Raw genomic sequence first — 22,326 nt, forward strand, 5'->3', positions numbered from 1 at the left:
GTTCTAAATCCCCCATTAATTTTTACATCAACCTTTTTGTAAATATGTTTTGGTTGCACTGGGGAATTACCTTCATACTTGAAAATTAATAATTATTCATTTAAATACAAATTTTATATATTAGAGTTTTGGAATTAAAAGTATTCATTCAAACATACATAGAAGACAAATGCAATCATATCAAATTATTGCAGATTTGAGGGGAATGGTTAAATCCCCTTGATAAGTCAACCCTCTTCCTTCAACAATAATTTACTTACTTTTTATGTATGTACTATTCTTTTTATTTTTTTAAATGTACGATTTTGAAGCATACCTTCACAAATTTTAAACTTCTTTTAAGTTTATTAAAAGTTTCTAATAGTTTTAATGCAGTGCTCTTAAGTATTAACATTTCCTAATTTCAATCTGCAATAGTTTTACATTTCCTTTCCTAGAAGACAATCATAAATAGAAAACTGATAATTATATATGTACACTGCACAAAAAAAAAAAAAAAAAAAAAAAAAAAGGGGACAGTGCTATATCTCCCGTTCTACTGGGGCAATTCACGAACTTCAAATTGCGTTCTTCATGTCTCGAAAGCGCGACTTAGGATATATATTAGATTTATATATAGCACTATTCTAACATAGGTATTTTGACACAAAATCGGACTTTTTCTGAAAAAACATACCAATTTTTTTCCATATTTCGATTCTACGACTCAAATTATGCCAGAATACCAAGTTTTGTAAAAATCGTACGAGTAGTTTTTGAAATATTAGCTCTCAAAATTTTAGCTCCTCAATGTTAATTGAATTTGGCAAATATTTATTTATATCTCTTTTTTTTATTAAACTTTTTTGATTTTTTCTCTCACATTTCGAAATTTAGGTTCATTCCAAATAAAATTTACCCATTTTTTGTGTTTTATTTTTTAAATTTCTATTTTTAAATAATTTTTATAAATTTTTCGAAAAAAATTTTGAATTATAACCTATAAAATTTTTACCATCATCTTAAAGTAGGTATATTTTTAAGCATATCTGCAAAAAATTAGACTTTTTTATTCAAAATTTTCTAAGATATACACATATTTACATATTTTCGCGTTTTGAAATTTGGCATCTTTTTTTTGAGCGATAATAACGCCAAATGTGGTCTATGGATTTTTGTTACACTGTATTGCCACAGCTATTTTTAACCTTAAATTTCAAGTAAAATTTTACGGAGAATTAATTATATGACATTTTTTCCCTCAATAATGCGTAATAAATATTTATTAATACTATATGAAAAGCTATTTTTATAAATAAATTTTTTAATATTTTTTTTTAATTTCTCTCTATCTTTTTTTTTTTTTTTTTCTTTTTTTTTTTTAAATAAGAGTAAATTTTTGTATGAGTAAATTTTTACCTTCGGCGTTTTATCGTCTGCTACTTTACTTCGATTAAATCGAATTGTCTAAAACTGAGAATTTTCATTTGATGTTTATTTGAATTTTATGACATTAACTGCACAATTTATTTCTAAACAAACTGATGCTTTTGAAATGGCTGAAAGAGCGGCTGGTACTATCATCCATATTTTTAAAGCACAGTATATTTTTATAGAAACATAAGATTTAGAATAATTATTTTTATAAAAGTCAAATTATGATATAAATATACAACCCTCTAGAGACTGAATTAATGGAAGTTCAATGGTTATGTAGAAATGATCTGCAGCTATTTAATCGCTGGATAAGTCAGCAGATTCCGTGGACAAGTAAGAATAATTATATAAATGACACCCAACATTCTGAATTCAATTAACAACGAGGATACGATGTTTATTAAATGAATTCAAGAAGTTTTAAAACATAAAAAATCAACTCATTTTTTATCCTAAAATGTATTTTTGTGCGTAGCGTATTTTCATTATTCTAATTTAAAATTCTAATAATTCTTAAAATTCTAATTTAGAATGTAATTGTCAAGAACTGATTCCTAATCATCAGTAATATAATAAGTAATTATTACGGTTATTAATAAATCATTCTTATAAAGTAATTGCAAATATTTCAAAAAACTTTCTGTCTGAATGCAAATATTTTAAATTTTATATTAATCAAGATTGCACACGATATTATTTATTTGCACTTCAATTCTTAACGTCAGTTCTAGTAGAAGTTACAAATCAATTATATTTAGTTAAGGATTGGATTGGATTATTTAATTATGGCAAAGCACACGAGGGCTATCTGCCTAAAGGGAGGGATGCCTTCGTGGAGGACTTTCTAAGGGAAACTGGCTCGTATACACGTTACACATCAGGAAAACCACGAAAACACCCATGCAACCAGCCTGTTCGCGGGATTCGAACCTCGGACCGAACTACCAGTGATCAGCGTCTTTACCGCTCGGCCGTTTGTGGGCCTTTATGAAATGGAAGGCGATAACTTTATTTAAAATGATTGTCAGAAATACAAAAATGTTTCGAAAAGTTGGATACTTTTTAATATACTTTCAGAATGCTTAAAGAAAAAGAGAAGAAAAATAAATTTTTTCGTTAAATTTAGTATTTTTTTTTTTTTTTTAATTTAAAATTTTTCAATGTTATGATATTTGATTCTTTTGATTTCAAAAATAAAATATTTGACTAAAATATGAATAACATTTTAAGAAACCAAATGTAGGATAAAATTGTGTAAAGCAATGGGCACAATGATAAAACTGTTTAAAGCAGTGTATGCAAGTCATCCTAAGTTAAAATGTCAGTTATACATCTCTCTTATTTATATATATCTTTTCTGAACGGAACATTGAAAGGCGTGTAAAACTGTGCTTTACTGTATTTTCTCTTTTAATATAGTATGCAGTTTTCAAACTCATCGTAGTCTGGGTTACAAAGTATTCTTACGAAAGAAATGCAGTTCAAATAAATAAAATCAAATTCTGGAAAATTGATATTAATAAATATATTTAAAATGCTCAGTTCTAAGAAATAAATAGAAAATTTTAAAACAATTATCTGAAGAGACAATGCAACACAAACAATTAAAATAAAAGTATAAAAATTTAAAAATTACCTAAAATAATAACTATGACGAAAAATATATATAAAGAAAACTATTTGAAAAAAAATAAACGCTGCACCTTTATTTACGCAGTTCGAATAGGTAAATAGAAATTTTTAAAACAGTTATTCGAAAAAAAAAAAAAAAAAGTGCAACTTAAACAATTAAAATGAAATTCGAAAAAGAAAAAATTACTTAAAATAATAAGTTATAATTAAAAATATAATATAAAAAATATTATTTGGAAAAAAGGAACGATGGTGACTTTTTTTCCTCTCACGGGAAAGGAAACTAGGTTACCATATATTAAGAAGTTCGCCAAGTGAAGTATTCTTGGCGCAAACTGACAAAAAAGTGCCAACATAAATTTGTGAATTTCTCCGTAAATTTCACTCAAAAATTTACAAAATTTCATATTTAGGCGTAATTTGAGTCGTAGAATCGAAATATGTAAAAAAAAAAGTGGTATGTTATTTCAGAAAAAGTCCGATTTTGTGTCAAAATACCAATGTTAGAATAGTGCTATATATAAATCTAATATATATCCTAAGTCGCGCTTTCGAGACATGAAGAACGCAATTTGAATTTTGTCAATCGGCCCAGTTGATCGGGAGATATAGGACTGTCCCATTTTTTTTTGAGCAGTGTACATATACACAAATAATATACAGGCACCTCTCAACTTTCGCACATAACTGGTTCCTGAAAGTGTGTGCAAATGTTGAACTGTTTGAAAGCACAAATGTAAAAAAAAAATAAAATATGCATCAAATCTATGCTTTAAAATATTTGTTTATCAGTGTGTACACATAATGAAGTTAATAAGGTGTGGTTAAGTGCTTTCGAGTATTTTCTTCATAAACTTGCCAAGGTTGAGTTGAATACTACCTTTTATTTTATTTTTTTAATGAAGATTTCAGTGCCATGCTGTGTCTTTTTCAATCGCCTAACATACTTGAGATATACCATTGGGATTACATTCTTCCATGATAGCCAATTTGTCAAGATGCATGAAGATCTCATTCATATCTTTAATTGTCAGAGTATGGGCATTTTTTTCAGCTTCTTCATCATTTTCATTGTGTATTTCATTGTGGCTCAATTAAGTATTAATCTGACAGAGGTATTGAGTGAGATTCAATTAACTCATTAACATATTCACTGCTGATGTCCAAGTTTAGTTCATTCATTAGGCTAACTAGTTTATCTGTTATAGCTTCAGGTGTTTCTTCCAAAATTTATAAAATCACTCATCATTGTCAAGCATAATTGTTTTCAGGAACCTTTCATTGTTGACTCTTTTATTTCAGCCCACAAGTCCCCAATGTTATTTATTGCATTCCATATCTTATAGTTCTTCTAATTATCTGTTAATATTTGTCCATCTTCCCTGTCAGTTGTCTTGATGGACCTAGTCATTACTAATCATTTAAATGCAACTATTAATGGGAGGAAGAAACACAACATTGATTTCCAAGTATAAATTCTGTACAGATTTTGGCTATCCTGGAGCTTGTTAATAATGTTTTAAATTGTGAATTATTATTTTAACAATATGGCTTAGTTGTTGGTACAAAATGAAAAGTGAACCAGTCTTTAAATATTAACACTTAGTAACTCGCACATTTTTATTTGATTTCCAAATGACTGGAAGCAATTCTTTTGCTTTCTCTTTCAATGCTCTGGGATTTTCTGCTTGGTAAAATAACAATGGCTTTAATTTTAAATCAGCAGCTAAATTTCCACCAAGAAGCAATGTCAGTCACTTTTTGGAAGTTTTTTGTTCAAGGGCAACTGATTCTTCCATTGATAAAAATGTAAAATCCGGCATTTTTTTCCAAAATAAACCCATTTCATCTATATTGAATATTTAACTAGAAGAACATTCTCCATTTACAATAATTCTGGACAATGAGGAAATAAAATTCATTTGCAATATCTTCATCTGCATCATCCAGTTCTCCACTGATTTTAATACTATGTAAAGAATACCTCATTTTAAAAATTTGTCGAGCCAGCCATTACTTGCTTGAAACACAGTTATTGAATCTGCATTTAATCTAGTCTTCCAATCTTCATGCAAACTAAGAGCCTTAGCTTGAATAATTGAAAAATTCAGAGGAACATAATTTTGATGTGCATCATCAATCCATGATGATAAAGATTTTTCCATTTTATCCGTCACTATTTTGTTTTTTGGAAACAAGCTTTGCTTAATGCTACACTCTGTTTGAAGCTATATTAGTAGAACTACAATTTTAATGTTTTCTATCATTTAAGTGCAATTTTTAATTTTTACTTCAGTTATCTAAGGAAGAAAAACCAAAAGCACTTGATTTATAATGTCACTTATAATAAATAAGAATTTCAAACTTACAAATGATGCAATCTTTTCAGTGAAATAAATATAGAATAAGATCACTGTTCGTAAAGGCAGCGGGAGAATTTAGAGTTGCAATAGAGAAATTATAAAATTATCATATTCTAAATTAATTATAAGTAATCTGAATAAATGTAACTCCTTTTAATGCTTGAGGTCATGTATTTCTACCAATTACAAAAAGTTTACATTTCCACATTCCTGCAGCATTTTCTCGTGCTAAAATTGTTATTCTTGCTTTAGAACTTTTTTAACCAGCTGGGGCTTTTTCTGTAGAGGTTGCCAAAGTATTCCGGAACACATATTGTAAGAAAAGACCAGTTCTATCAGCACTGTATATTTGCTTTCGAGGTAGCTTTTCACTATTACTGAATTCGATTATTTCATTTACAAGTAGTTGAGCCACTTCAGTATCAGCTGAAGGTTTCTCACCTGAAATTTTTATACCTCCATAATCCAATTGCAATACTCAACCTATAACATTTTCTAAATTAATTATAAGTATTCTGAATAGATTTGGTCTATTAATGGGTTCAGATGCAATCCACAATATATTGATCTCTTTCTAACCCAATGCCACAAAACAGAATGAGATATGTGCAAGTCTGAATATAAATATCATGATAATTATAAACTTTAAAGTACTTTAAAACTTTAAAGTAACCAAAACATTCATCTAGTAAATATACTAACCCAGTCTATCAAACTTCCTTCCAGTGGAATACAGCAGAACATATTTATTGTCTAATCTCTTGGAAGTAGTTAAACAGCCACCTGCATATGAAAAATTAATATCCTGTAAAGAAGTTATTCAAAATTATCAACCAGCTGACAGAAAAATGAGTTTAAAATATAATAAAATAAAAAAATTTAGGTTTATGACATTATAAAAAAGCATAATGATTAAAATTAATAACAATTATTTTATACATTTAAACTAATTTTGATGATTGACTATTGATCACACACATAATTTTTTTAACATAAATTTTGACTTCTACATTTTTATTACTTTTCAAAAGGCTTTTAGCTTAAAGCTGTACATATTATTATACCTTCCTATGCTGCCTGTTGGCATGCTGGTAGGGAAGCCAACTGCCATAGCGTTGGGGTGGATATTAATAGCAGAGAAGATACAGATGTTTGTGTCTTTTAGGTATTTAAAAAAATTTCAAACTGAAATTCTCTTGAGAAGTTTATGGTAAGGGAAAAGGGTTTGAAGATCTTGAATCTGTGCCCTGATGATCTCTATCGAATTTGGAATGGACCCAATCCAACAGCAAAGCTCAACAGTCACCTTGCTAAAAAACCCTTCACCAGTGTAAAAATATATTTCTTTCAGACTTGCTGAATTCAACAAGGTTTACATATGAGTAAGAAAATGTATGAAATGGAGAGTCAGCTTTGGTTATATCAGGGATAACTAATAATAATCTGCTTAAACTATTAACTAGTTAGATCTGTGATAAAATATTACAGTATCACTAAATTACCTTATAATAACATATCATTGTATTCATTAATTGTTAATCATTATATATATTTCTGTATTATTATTTTATTTTTCTTCTAGGTCTCATCTTTTCGCTCCTTTGTTCTTATTTTCTGGAAAGCAACTATGCACATTTAGATAGTAATGAATCTGAACTACAGTATGCTTGATAATTGGTGAAATATAAAACAGGGAATTTATGAATTTGATTTGTTGCCATTTTTGCAAAATGTTTATCTGTAAAGTAGACTTTCCTGTTATAAATTACATATTTTGTGCTTTATATATATACATAGAGAGAGAGAGAGAGAGAAAATAACTGATATTAATAAAAGCAAATTAACTAAATTTCTTAGACAATGAAACTAAACTAAAATGCCTTAAATGTAAAAGAAACATAGATAAGATGGAAATATGCACTGTAATGTGGTATATGTTGTAAAAAGCATAAGAGAGTATTCACACAGTGCATTCAGAAAGTAACTGTGCATGCCTCACGCTGTGGAAAAAGTAATACATAACTTTCACTTACCTCACAGTAACTGTTGGTATTGTTCACCATGAGCCTTCAGACATGTATGCACACATCTCTTCATGTTCTCAAAAACTGTGACAAGTTGTGCATGTGGATTGTTCTTAGTGAAATCATGAATAGCAGTTTCCAGTTCTGGGAATGAGTTGGAGTTCAGGTGATAATAATTAGCTTTTGCATAGCCCCAGCAGTAAAATCCGGAGGGTTTAAATCTGGAGAACGAGGTGCCTACAAACCCTTTGAAATGATTTAATCTCCAAAGACATCTTCCAGTAATTTAATACATTTATAAGCTATGTGTGTGGTATGCCATTGTGTTGAATTCACACATTGTTATTTTTTTCCTCTGTTAGGTCTTCCATGAACTTGTAAATAACTTCATAATAACAATCAGAATTGATTATTTCTCCAAAGAATATTGAGCATACTATTATTCTCCTGGGTATTGCAATCCACATGTCAAGTTTTTGGTCATGTAGCAGAACTTCGTGAAGTGAGTATGTATTTTTATGTAACCATAAACGTAAGTTCTGTACCCTGATAAATGGAACCATGCCTCATCAGTAAAAAAACATTGTTTAATATATCATCAGAATTGGCCGCAAGGAACTCTTCAAGCCATTCACAAAACTGAATTCATTTTTCAAACTACTTTCACTTTATATGGAGTGAGACCAAGTTTCTTTCAAATGGCCTCATGTGCCATCACAACACTAATGTTTTCCTGCAGGGCCAATTTTCGTATGGACTTGCTGGGGCTATATAGCAGTTTTTCTTTGGTCAGTACGGATGGTCTCCCACTCCATAGATAATCACTTACTGATCTGGTCTCTCCAAGTCTCTCGATAAGCGCTCTGAGACTGTTTCAATTAGGCACCAGTATGCATGAAAATTTTACTAGTAAACTGCTTTTTTACTGTCTATGTATACTGGCCATGATCATGGAACACATATTCAATGAGGAATATTTGATGTTCTAAAGTTATCACCATCCTGAAGATAAAAGGAAAACATTAAACTTGGATTAACGAGTTCAATTCCAAGGACACGCAACAATGTGCAACACATGTCGTCCTTCTCAAAGTCAGCAAGGACTGATTCAGGCAAAGCAACTGCACTGTAACCAATAATTATATAAAACATTCCCTCAAATTGCACCAGTTAAAAAATATCTCACCACATAATCACGTACATTTGTAATCATGCAAGTGCATAGTTACTTTCTGAATGCATTGTTTATTATAATATAAAGGTCATCAATATATAAAAACTGCAAAGTTACCTGTGTGCTTCTAAATAATGTTTTAATACTTCTTAATGGTACTAGTAAAGTGAGCCAGTATGTCCCGCAATAATACTTTATACTTCTCAATAACTAAAAATTTGCTAATCCAATACCTGCTACTTGATCAAAGGATTCTAGACAATACTTTTTTTTTATTTATAAATATAAATATTGTAGTTATTTATATTCCTAAAACCTCTTTACATGGAAATAAAAGCAAGAGGAAAAAATCAAAGTTTAAATTGTGAAGAAGTTGCAGTAGACCATGGGTTGAAGTTCCTCCAGTATATCAATAAAAAGAATAGTAGCTTTAATAATTAGGTTACCTACAAACAGCCTGAGAAGTCTCTAATTTTATATTTCTCATCAGGTTTATAAATTTAATTTAATAAGAGAAGTTTTTATTTTATGAAGCCCTGGTTCAAAAATTTAGATAAAAATTTCAACTTTTTTACTGGGAAATTTTGTTTTATTTCTTCACATCTAATCTGCATAACCCGTAAATCTAATCTAGCCACTTCACAACCTGGAAGTCCAACAACAAAAAGACATTATCTATTATACACCTTTCAACAAATGAATTAAAATTTTGTATTTTATTTATTTATTCTAAACATAAGTATTATCAAACATAATAAGCAGGTCACAAAAATGCTATGAAAATAAATAAAAACCACATTTTAAAGGTAATTATAATGAAATATTTTCTATAATTAAGATTTTAATACATAGAGCAAGTATCCTCATAAGCATACACCACAGTACCAGATCTTTGGCCAAATAATGAAATGGCCAACCAAAAGAAATTGCATACATCAAGTGAAGTTGATTCTTTCTGCTGCTCTCAAAACTTGAGTTGCTTTTGCAAGGCTAATTTGTGTCTTTTTTTCCTTTCTAGATGGCTGCTTCTTTGCTAACTGCTTGGATGATTTCACCATCATTTAAGAATTCATTCTTGAGCTTATTAACAACATTTAAATAATTCTATACATTTCCTTCAATAAATCAATTACACTCAGGAAGTTCTTCATAAATTAAGTGCAATTCTCACTCACTTCAGGTGCTCCTGCAGATTATCTTCTTCTTCTTTTTTTTTTTTTTTTAAATTGCTTACATTTGGCTGTACACCATGATACTGGTTTCTCCCAGATTTGATAAATGTATGTAATAAAACTTCTGTAGATGCTTGATGATTCTTTACTTCACATAGAGAATACCACAGCTGAGTAAAGTCCGAAGATGTATAACAGAGCAGAAAAAAAATTGCAGGTATGGCATAGATAATAAGATGCAATTTTATTCCTTGATAACTAGTTCTAATGACACATATTCCTGTTTAGATATCATTTTGGTGCAGAAAGCACCCCCACAGTTTAGTATAATGGGTGACATCTTGAGACGAGGAATGAAGCGATGAAATGAGCAGCATAGATTAGGACAGCGAGAGGAAGGCAGGTAAAGTGTGAGTGCATTTCAGCAAATGTGTATTTATACAGTTAATTCCTTTGCTTAAATTTTAGACTGCAAATGATAAAAAATATCTGCAATGCTACTCTCACATAATGGTGCGATGTGAATTAATTTTCATATGACATACTTTATATTCCAAGAAGGAGATGTAGCTAAATTTAAATAAGGAATAAAGGGACTATTGCTAAATTAAAGTTAGTTCTTTTCTTTCATATTTCATATACCATATGTAGATCAAAGCATTTCTTAACAGGCCTTTCACTATGTAAATGCTAACCTTGATATTGAAAATCTTAACAGCAGTGATAAATCTAGTGTCTTTAGTCTTCATTTTACAGAAGATTTCTGAAATTAATTTGTGCCTATAACATCCCTTAATGCGTTTGGTAACCTTCTGCTCCATAAATTAGAAACCAAATGGTCCAAAACATTAGGAAGAAGGAACCAAATGGTTTTTGTACTGTGCTGGAAGTGATAACATGATATATGTTTATATTCTTAAATATATGAGGCTTCTTTTTTTTTTTTTTTTTTTTTTTTTTTTTTTGTCTTCCCATTTACCAGTTACCCCCCCCCCCAAAAAAAAAAAAAAAAACAAAAAAAAAAAACAGATATTTATATTATGTGTTCTAGTGCTGGAAACAAAGATTATTTCTAACATCCTACCAGAAGATACTTTAAGAAGAGCAATAATTATTCTTTGATTGATTTGAAGCTAGGATACGAAGTTTACTAGGTAGCAGCAAGAGTTTTTTTTTGGGGGGGGGAGGGTTAAAAATTCAGCTCAATGTTGTATACTTTAGATGGATGTAAATCCCCCCTCCCAAGATAATTACAAAGTATTTATGAAATTCTTTTGCAACTATTGAATCTGCTGATAATTTTTCCTGAAAGAATGACAGACACTACCATAAAATAAATTTCACAGCACTTTTTTTCCACAATATGACTGTCCATCATTTTCTAAATGACTATTTTCACTGAAAAATCCTCACTATTTTTTAAATTTTACACATAGCCTTATCTTCCAAAACTGAGAATTTTCTACAAAACTCAGCCCTCTGGCAAAATCTTTGTTAAAAACCAAACTCTAAAATATTCTTGCAGAAACTAGAACTATAAAGTGATACCAATCAACTCATTAATTGGTATTTTAAGCATACAAGGTATTGAAACTGTTTTCTAGATGTACTATTAACCTTAAATGAATTTACAATTCTGAAGCAAATGATTCATCATACTCTTTTTTACACAATGCCATCTGAAATGCATTTCACTAGCTTGCATTTCACTTAATTTAAATCTTTTAATTTCTGTACCATCATTTTTCCCATGAATATGTCAACAAACAATTTTTTTCACACATTAAATGACAGTAATTGAGTAGAAATACCCATCCGACACAACTTACACAAAATAGGGCACACCAGTGGCCGAGTAGTAAAGTCGTTAAACACTGGTAGTTCGGTTCGAGGTTTGAATCCCGCAAACAGACTGGCTGCATGGGCGTTTTCGTGGTTTTCACCACATGTAACATTTTTACGAGCCAGTTTCCCTTAGAAAGTCCTAAACAAAGGCATTCTCACCTTTAGGTAGATAATCCTTGAGAATTTGCCAAAATCATATAAATCAAACAAATACACAAAATAATAATAATGTCTGAATAACACCATGTCCGTTGTTTAACTAAACCTAAAACTTGATTAAAAAATTTTGATGAGACTTCCTTGTACTGAATATCAAATTATACTCATTTTTCCCCTACATTCATTTAAACTTATTTACTCAAATTTCATTAGAGATATACAGTACAAAGTCTTTAATCCGGACTCGTCGGGACTTCGGTGATTCCAGATTAGGGCTCTTTCCGGATTATAGATCATCAATTTAAATCTGGTAAGATGGCATGCAGAAATTATACAATTAAAAATATGGAACCGTAATTTATGAAATAAAGAGCAATTATGATCTAAAGGGCATCAAAATTTACAAAAAAAAGCTTAATATTTATTTGTCTACTTTATTAAATATTTCTTTCAACACGTGCATGCATAAAGCATACATTTACGCATAGTCGAATTTAGAAAATTGTAACCACAAAACTATTTGATGTGTATTCGTGATATTTATAATGATGAGAAAATTTATTTAAATCATGTCGGAGTACATCGAGATGAAACACTACATTTAGTAAGGAGTTATAAGGCAAATAAAATAAAAACATCTACCCTGAAGATAAGGATTGTGCTGACAGATCAACTTCCAGTTCATTGCGCGCTGACAATGCGATCTGCAAAATTAACTGAAAGAGATAATTAGATAAATTTAGCCTAGCTTATACCGTCCGTTATACATTAAATGCGCATGAGTAAACATATTATGGGCATGCGTAAAGGTATTATGCGCAGAAGGTTTGTAGCTTTGAGGTCCAGATTATAGATCATTCCAGATTATGGACATCTGGATTAAAGACTTTATACTGTACTTCTCCTTTAATTAATTCAGTTCTCACTTTGTGACAAGCCAAACATATATAAAACCTCAAAATATCTTTATTTAAAATTGAAAAATATAAAACACCAAATAAAAGTTAAAACAAATAAAAACATTTTTTTCTAAAATTAGAGTTTCTATGCAAAAACAAGCAATTTGCCAGCGAGAAGGCAGAATGTTCGGTGCACAAAACTGAAAGTTTACTTTTTGTCCCACTCAGCAAAAAAAAAAAAAAAAAAAAAAAAAAAAAAAAAAAAAAAACACTAAAGATGCAGAAACTGACTTAATTCACTATTCTGCTTAGCTTCAAATGTAAACAAATATGGCTTCAAATGTAAAAGAGTTAGGCTTAGCTGCACTTGAACAAATTTTAAATTGTTGATAATTCTACAACTATTGCATACAGATTAAACGTAATTAAATTCAATTTATGAAGAGGCATAAAACCCTTAAGTGGAAGGTAAAAACAACACAATCATTTTTAAAGCAAAAAAAAAAAAAAAAAAATGTAGAATTTACCAATATATAAGAATAATAAAAAAAAAACTCAGCATACAGGGTTCAGTAACATAGTGGGTATAATATATATATATATATATATATGCATGTATGTAATAATAAACAAGAAAAAGACAGAGCAGTGTTAATGCATAATAGATATACAGGATAGATCATATATTAACTCTGATTGCGTAATATGCTAACATGTTGAGTTCGCAACATCTAAGAAACTTGGCAGCCAAGGCAGTTTTAATAACAGTTTTATTTGCAATTGACACCCGTGGCCACAGTTCACCTGACACTCCAATCATGCTTACTCAAGAAAATTCACATTTTTGATATTATTGCGACATGAAACGAACACAGCGAAACAACGACCAAGCAGCACAGAAGCTCAAGCTGAAAGTGGCGCATTTATTCAATATTGAAGCTCGCAAACAGAAAGGTTTTGGTTTGAATTAAAAGTTTCAGTTCCAAATTATTACAATATTAGCACTGCGCAGGCTACGCAAAATGGAATGAACTAGAAATGATGCAATCCAGAGAAGTTATTACGATTTTTAAAACAGAGAGGGAGAATTAAAAAGTTACCATTAGTTTAAATTATAATTTTGATTTACCACTTTTTTATCTTACACATATAAAATTCTGGTGCAGACGATTGCAACTGAAACAGAAGGTGCACAACTACATGTTATAACAGCCCTATATACAAAATTTCAACATTCTGAGGCTACTCGTTTTTGAGTTATGCGAGATAGATACGTACCTATGTACAGACATCACAAAAAAAAAAATCTCTTCTGAATCCATTTTAAATCCCTTTTGCAACCCGTTTTGGGGAAAAGAGTCCTTTATTCTGTCCTTGCATAAAGATGTCATGCAAAAACACTGTTAAATTGCATTTGATAGCAGTCAAAATGGATATTTTCGTTAAAATATGAGACCTGAAAATTTTTGTGATTACAATGCTTCCTTCATACAAGGAAGTAAAAAACTGCACACTAGAAACACACATATTACAACAAAGCTTGAGCTACTTCATTGGACATGAAGAGTCGTTTAAACTCAGGTCTGGCAAGGCTGGTTATCAAAATTCCTACCGTAATACACATTAGTGATTACATGCATGTATATATATCAGGTGGCCATAATTAAACTGACAGTGCTCACAGTGTTCTGTAGCTCGATCTATTTGCGAGAATGATGCCACATTTTGTAGGAAGATTAAACAAGATGGGAGAAGAAGGATTCCACGAAAAAACAAATTAGTTTTAAAAGTCACTGCTAGGGGAATATTTGGCGCTGTGTAATAGAAAATAGAGTGTTAACAAATGTAAATTAATACGGAATAAAATTACCTTTTATTATGCACATTTTCTGATTTAGTTCAAGTGCAATATGGCAACACTTTTAAAAAAGCGTAAAATCTACATAAATACCGATAAAGTCTCGTGATCTGCAATATCACGTACGCTGAGCAGAAGAAAAGTTCTTTATTCAAATTTCACGTTACAACCATTCGCACAGTGCCAGCTACTTGGGTTTTAAAAGGCAATGTGTTACGTCAATCGGATTGAAAGTTTATGTGCAATGTCTCCTTCTTTAGTCGAGCGTGCGTTACTGGTCAAATTCTTTTACCTCAACCAGTGCAACGGGTCAACCGCTCTTCGTGCTTTTAGAACAAACAAAAAATGTGTAAAGGTAATGGTCCTGTGTCAGTTAATGGGCTAAAAGCAATAGTTGTGACGTTTGAGAAAACAGGTTCTCTGAAGGTTCAGTCAGGCAGAGAACGAAAACCTGTTCCACAGGATACAATCGAAGCAGTTGAAACGGCGATTCTCGACAGAGGACCAGACAATATTGCTGCCACCTCTAGCGCTCGTGGAGTAGCTCGAAATATGGATATGCCTTACAGTACGGTATGCAAAATCTTACGAAAGATTATCAAGTTCTATACGTACAAGATCAGCCGTGTACAGGAGTTACTGTACCCTGACCATGATAAGCGATTGACTTTTGCTCTCACCTTTCTTGCCAGAATGGAGGTGGATTATGCTTGGCCGTGGAAAATCTTATGGGGAGACGAGGCCCACTTTTACCTGAATGGAACTGTGAATACCCAGAACTGCCGAATTTGGGATGAAAAATTACCACATGCAGTCACAGCAATTCCCTTATGTTCACCAAAGGTAACATCCTGATTGAGTTTTTTCTCTAACACTCATAAATTTATGCTATCTGAGTTTTGTTCCTGATTGAGTTTTTTCCCCAACATCCTGATTGAGTTTTTTCCCCAACATCCTGATTGAGTTTTTTCTCTAACACTCATAAATTTATGCTATCTGAGTTTTGTTCAAGAGTGGTGGTGGTGGTAGTAGTACTTTGGAGTGGTGGTACTAAAAGTTTCAATTTTTGCTTAGATGGTATGCATTTGTCAAAAGGCTGTTACATTATACATTAGTGATTATATATATATATAATTATTATCAAAACTGCTATTAAATAAATCATATCTTACTGGACAAAAGACTTGCTCAGGAATTTCATTTGCAAGCTGCACAATATATTCTGGTATCAGAATTTTTTCAAACTGACCTAAATTAGACATTTTCTTAATCTTTTTATATAAAGAAAAAATTTCATCTTTATACCTTTCTTTCACTCTCTGAAAGACTGAAAGAATTACCACATGCAGTCACAGCAATTCCCTTACGTTCACCAAAGGTAACTGTTGGTGTGGGTTCACAGTGGAATTTATCGTAGGTTCATTCTTCTATGAGAACATTACCCCAACAGGACCAGAAAACCTGTTCTGTTACCAGAGAGAAATATCGCCACATTTCGAACAGCTTTGTCATTCCGGCACTTCAGCAAAGACAATGCCTGGGGGAAATCATTTTCATGCAAGATGGAGCCTCTCCACACGTTGCTGTACGGGTGCAACAGATGCTACGACAGAAATTCACAACAGAAATAGCCATTAGTTGCTACCAACTGCATGGCCACCTTGGTAGCTTGATCTTACCCCATGCGACTTCTGGCTATGGGGTTACCTTAAGTCCTAGATCTATCAAGGAGTGGTCCAGGACCTGGCTACGTTGAAAGATAACATATCACAGACTGTACGGGAGATTCCTGCAGACATGTTACTTTCTGCTGTTGTGCATACTGTGCACAGAATGCAATGTGGTCCACAACAATGGCAGCCACATTGAACCTCATTTGAATGCAAAATAAAAGGTAACTTCCGTATTGATTTGCATTTGTTAACACTCTATTTTCTATTACACAGCGACAAATATTCCCCTAGCGGAGACTTTTGGAACTAATTTTTTTTTTTTTTTTTTTTTTTTTTTTTGCGGAATCCTTTGTCCCCCATCTTGTTTAATCTTCCTACAAAATGCGGCCTCATTCTCGCAAATAGATCGCGCTACAGAACACTGTGAGCACTGTCAGTTTAATTATGGCCACCCGGTATATATGGAAAAAAATCCCTACAGCAGGGGTTCTCAACTGGTGATACGCAAGAGAAAAATAGGTGGTATGCAAAGAAACAAAGTATTTTTAACTATTAATTCCAAAAATTAAAACCCCAACATCCTGATTGAGTTTTTTCTCTAACACTCATAAATTTATGCTATCTGAGTTTTGTTCAAGAGTGGTGGTGGTAGTAGTAGTACTTTGGAGTGGTGGTACTAAAAGTTTCAATTTTTGCTTAGATGGTACGCATTTGTCAAAAGGCTGTTACATTATACATTAGTGATTATATATATATATATAATTATTATCAAAACTGCTATTAAATAAATCATATCTTACTGGACAAAAGACTTGCTCAGGAATTTCATTTGCAAGTTGCACAATATATTCTGGTATCAAAATTTTTTCAAACTGACCTAAATTAGACATTTTCTTAATCTTTTTATATAAAGAAAGAATTTCATCTTTATACCTTTCTTTGCCTCTCTGAAACAAAAAAATAATTTATAAATTTTTACAATAATACTAAGATAATTTTTTTCTATAAATTTAAGCATTATAAATTAAACAATAAATAGAAAAGGTATTTATGTATTTTCCCGTCAACCATGAAAGCTGGCAGAGATCTCGCCAAACTGGTACTAATAATATAAACAATCATTCCACTGAAAACTTGAAGAAACAAACCACTCAGTCAGAAAATTAATAGCTACAAGTAATACAAGTACAGAACAACTCCAATTATCCGAAGTCCGGCTATCCATATTGCTGATTATCTGAATCGCTATCAGAATTTAAGAAAAAAATAAAGATGGTGACTTACTTCAATTTGCAAAATAATGATTCTGTCTACATGTGTTGTTGTCCCTCCTTCCACAAATCTAGTGTAGGTGCAGCGCAAACATTATTTGAATGATGAATCACCATCTCATAGAGCAATTCTATTATTGACTACAGTACTGTTGTCCATTGCCAGGTGGCTGACCTGTTACTGTTTGTTTTTATTACTAACCAATCAGTGTGGCATTGACCTGCTACAGTACTGTGATAGTACACTTTCGTGTTGGTGTATTGTTTTGTTTGTGAGTTTGTTTTGTTGTTCACCACGGCTTCTAAAAGAAAACATGTTCTGTTATCATTAGCAGATAAACTAAAAATTATAGAGAAATCAGAAAATTAGTTATGGGTAAACAGTTGGCTGAGATGTGTGGTGTTGGACAATCAATGATTTCAGGCATTAGTAGGAGCAAACCTACACTTTTAAACTTTGTGTCACTGCTTGAAAACAAAGATGGAAGTTCTTCAAGAAAATCAATGAAGGCAGCAATAATCAAAAGTTTAGAAGATGATGTTTTCAAGTGGTTTTTGTAGCAAAGTTTGAAAGGAAACCCAATTTTAGGTCTAATTCTTTGTGAAAAAGCTAAGATCCATTCAGAAGCTAAATCCTTTCTTATGAAAAACTCTGTGCGGTCTCAACTGATTCGGATAATTGGAGTTCTATTGTATATACAAATTATGGATATAGCATACATGCATATTGAAATTAAAACCATATTTATGGAAAATTCAAAATCATAGAAAAATTAAATCACCTCTTATGCAAACAAATTTTCTTTCATATGGTAAATGGTCACCTCAGACAGATATGCATACCTCACATCTTGATATTATAGACTTTACTAAAGTGTTGATCAAGTCTTATGGAATTGCATGCCACTCTTCTAAAAGTGCACTTTTCAGCTCCTTGAGGGTATAAGTAGAAATTTAGTGCACTGAAATTCAGCACTCTATAGCATTCCACACATGCTCAACTGTGTTCGAGTCAGTTGAGTAAGGTGGCCAGTCCATTAGAGTGATATCTTCTATTTGCAAGTACTTTGACACCACATATGCTCGATGAGGCCAAACGTTGTCATCTGTTATCAAAAACTATGGGCCAACAACACACCTAAACAGTCTAACTTGGTGTTCCAATTCCTTGTCCATACACATCTGAGAAGTTACAGAATCTCCTTGAGAGATATACAGCTCAGTGCGGACATCTGTCATGATTTCTCCCAAAACCATTAAACCATGGTCTCGGAAATGGGATATTTCATCATCAAGAATAGGAATGTTGCATATTCCTTCCTCTCTCCAAATCAAAACAAGTTTAGAATCACTGTTCAGACTATATCTGGGCTTGTCAGTAAACAATACTCGAGCCCAATCACCTTGCCTCCTTTGAACATGACAATGGCACCAGTTTAAATGGGCTCCTCTAGAAACTGGAATGAGTGAGACACAAACCATCAATTTCCTCACATACACTCCAACCTCATTAAGCATATGCGCAGCAGTAGAACAGCTAATTTGAGATCCTGTGGCAGTCTGAAGATTTGGTGACTGTGTTAATACTTAAGCACCCTATAAATTGCTATAAGCTACATATGCCTAAATCAGGAAATATAATTTTGGGTCCACATAATTTGCTTTTATAGACTACATATATGGAAAATGTTTTTTTTATCAGAGAGCAAATAAAAATATTGCCTTACCCTACATGACTGTTTGTATCATGAATGTTACTCGTTTATTTGTGACATTGATTCTATAATACTGAAAATTTTAAATTACTTTTCCCTCTGTTATGTTTAGGTCAAACATTTAAAAACTATTTGTGAGCTCTTAGAACTTCGATATAAGTACTTGCTGAGATACTATAATCAGTTTGAAGACTGGCAAAATTTTATTGCAATAAAGAATGAGAATGATTTTTTTTAATAACTTGATACAGGAAGAAAGCATAGAATTTTTAAATGCCGTAATTTTTTTTTTTTAAAGAAATATTAGAACTTTATAGGTGTTTTGTATTGGCCTTATCTAGCTTCATTTATCTACTAAATATTACAAAAGAAATTAATTTGTGCATGATAATAAGATTATTATATATGAAACTTTTTAAAGAGCTACTATATATATGTATTTTGTATTGATAAGTATTAATAGGAAATTCGAATTTACTGGGGGTAAAGAGGATCTAATGATCTTCTACCCGTAATATTAATAATCTTTTCAATTTTGTATTTATTTTATTTTTACTTTCGATCTAATGGCCTATCAAGCAATTAGGCCTTTTCCAATTATGTTCTTCACTTTTACATAAGACATCCATTCTAGAAATTAAATTTAATAATCTTCAATATATGAAAACAATCTGCTTTAGAAGAGATACATGGAAAAGAAGGAAAACATGATCATATTCATCAAAATAATTTTAAAATATAAAACATAAAATGCGATTTGAAAATTTTTTATAAATTCTAGCAATAAACAATAAATAGTAAAAAGGAAACACATGATACACAAAAGAATGCAAATCAACTTACCGAATTTACACTTTTTCTTAAAGATTCTAACTTGATACAAAACTTTTTAATATTAGCTTTTTTTTCTTTGACAGGTTCCAAACAAGGGTCATCCAATGTTTCAACTACACAAAAATAAAAAATAAAATATAAAACTCTTCTCACAATAAAACAATATTTCGGTTACACTGTGCTTTATAATTATTACCTTTCCTCAAACTTCTTGGGTAATCAAATTTAGTCACAAAATAACTGAAACTGAAATTAATAGGAAAACTAACTTTGGCTTTAAAGATTTTCCTCTTAGAATACTAATTCTTTAAGAAAGAATTATATTGGAAAAGTATAATAATAATAACAGTAAAGCAAATAGTAAAAGTTTGATACATAAAAAAGAAGACACCATGATTTCTTTTTGATTTGCCTTTTTTTTATTTATTTATGCAATTACCTATATCAGTGATCTCAAACCACATGTGAGCCACATGCACGACCTGACAGGCCAAATTCCCCCCTTTTCTCTGCAAATTGAAAAAAAAATTTAACGAAAGAAAAAATATTTTAAATAAATTTTAAATTTTGCTTACTAAACATTTATCAAAACATGCATAAATAAGAGCAATAATATCACAGTGAAAAAATATACAATTTATTCACTACGTGAAATCTAATGTTTGCAGCTTACAATATTTTTGTTTGTTACACTTTGTAATTCAAATAAACTGACAGCCAAATATTAAATTCCCAGAGTGACACAAAATTTTTGAAAGATGATTCTCATTAATTCTTAACTAGATAAGATCAATTATTTCAAAAAAGATGAATGAATCATTCTAGATACTGATTTGACGCAGGAGAGTTTATTAAAGATATTCTTGTTTTCCTTGATGTTGACAACTTCATAATTTCAAACAAGTGGGTCAATTATCCAGAGATCTGTTCCAATTATTATTGCATTTTATTATGATCAGTATGTGTATTCCACACGTAAGAGAAATCAGGAACTACCATATCAGCTTCTTAAGGGCAAAGGTTACTATAATAATTAGAAGGCTTATCTGTGAGTAGTGCATGGCAAAAACTATATATGAAAGGACTGCATGCATGGATATCACAAGTTTAAGACTCTTCAAATGGGAAATCCAAAAGAGCACAGTTATCCACTGTTATTCATACTGTTCCACTGTTTGCGGAATCTAAAGAACTGGAAAGAAGCTGAATGACAAACAATAAAGCAGCTGAATGGTTTAATGCACTGGTTATATGGATAAGATCAGATTGGGGCTGAAAATCATTCATAAGGATATAAGAATCTGGGAGAAAAAAAAAAAAAAAAAAAAAAAAAAAAAAAAAAAAAAGCAAGCCCAGTAACATCACTGACCTCCAATGCTGGCAGTGTAATGATTTTAGACCAGATTTTCTTTCACCTACTACACCATCCTGCAGATCTTTATTGGAAGTTCTGTCATAACTGAAAGATATTGGAAAAAGCCCTTACTGCAACTGGTCCACTGTTTATTCTTATGGCCAATATTCATATCCATACAGAACAATTCTCACAGATTAGTATATAGAGAGTCAATGTACTGCTTGAATGGAGAGGACGATAAATTTGCCTGATCTCTTTTATGAAAATGTTTGGAATGCTCCTGTACCCCCAGCTCCAGACAAAAGTCTCATGAAACTGAAGATTGTTCTATTAGAAGAATGCCATTATGACCCTCTAGTACATTTAATTACTTGAATTCATGGAATATCACTGCAGAACTTATATGAAGATCAAAGGTAATCACATCCTTTATCAAAGATAAATTTTATTTATTTGCATAGCTTAAATTTTTTTAGGGAGGCTGCATAAAATGTGATATCGATACATAAATTGTTACAATAATTATTGAAATGTGTTTTGTTTATTATAATATTTTAGTCATAAAAATATAACCAAATTTCTTAATTTTTTATGAAATTTTAATTCAATTAAATTATACTTTTTCTCTGTTAAATTAAATTTACTATTATGTGCTTAAAATAAAATGGTTTAAATCCAACAAGAATAGGCAATGAATTTTAGACATAAGGCAGCAATTACTATCCTAATATGATGAATAATTAAATTTTATTCTCATACAATTTTCAATTCCTTAGTATTTATGAAAGAGTGAACTTTATTTTATGTAGCTTTTTTTTTTTTTTTTTACTTATAAAAATATGTTACCATACATATTTCCAAACGTAAGATAATCTGTGTACAAGATGATAAGTACGATTTTGCTGTAAAAATTCTATCAAAATTGAAAACCCAT

General features: G+C 31.0%; 1 protein-coding gene across 4 annotated transcripts in view; it reads right to left on the reverse strand.

Moving 5' to 3' along the window:
• The window catches only part of LOC118189863 (uncharacterized), a 67,265-nt gene that overhangs the window by 35,531 nt on the left and 9,408 nt on the right, over nt 1–22,326 (reverse strand). For 3 of the 4 annotated variants that reach the window (XM_085810427.1, XM_085810425.1, XM_085810426.1), the window contains exons 3-5: nt 20,045–20,148; nt 17,016–17,162; nt 6,114–6,216 (exon numbers count right to left, since the gene is read on the reverse strand). In XM_085810427.1, the coding sequence (XP_085666553.1) occupies nt 6,114–6,216; nt 17,016–17,162; nt 20,045–20,148 (354 nt within the window). Of the gene's footprint in view, nt 1–6,113; nt 6,217–15,714; nt 15,857–17,015; nt 17,163–20,044; nt 20,149–22,326 lie in introns of those variants that run through there. The other variant, XM_085810428.1, reaches the window with a different exon arrangement.

Source organism: Stegodyphus dumicola, chromosome 2 (assembly GCF_044657685.1).
Source record: "Stegodyphus dumicola isolate Sdum_Otavi_A_Nest chromosome 2, ASM4465768v1".
Classification (NCBI taxonomy): Eukaryota; Metazoa; Arthropoda; class Arachnida; order Araneae; family Eresidae; genus Stegodyphus; species Stegodyphus dumicola.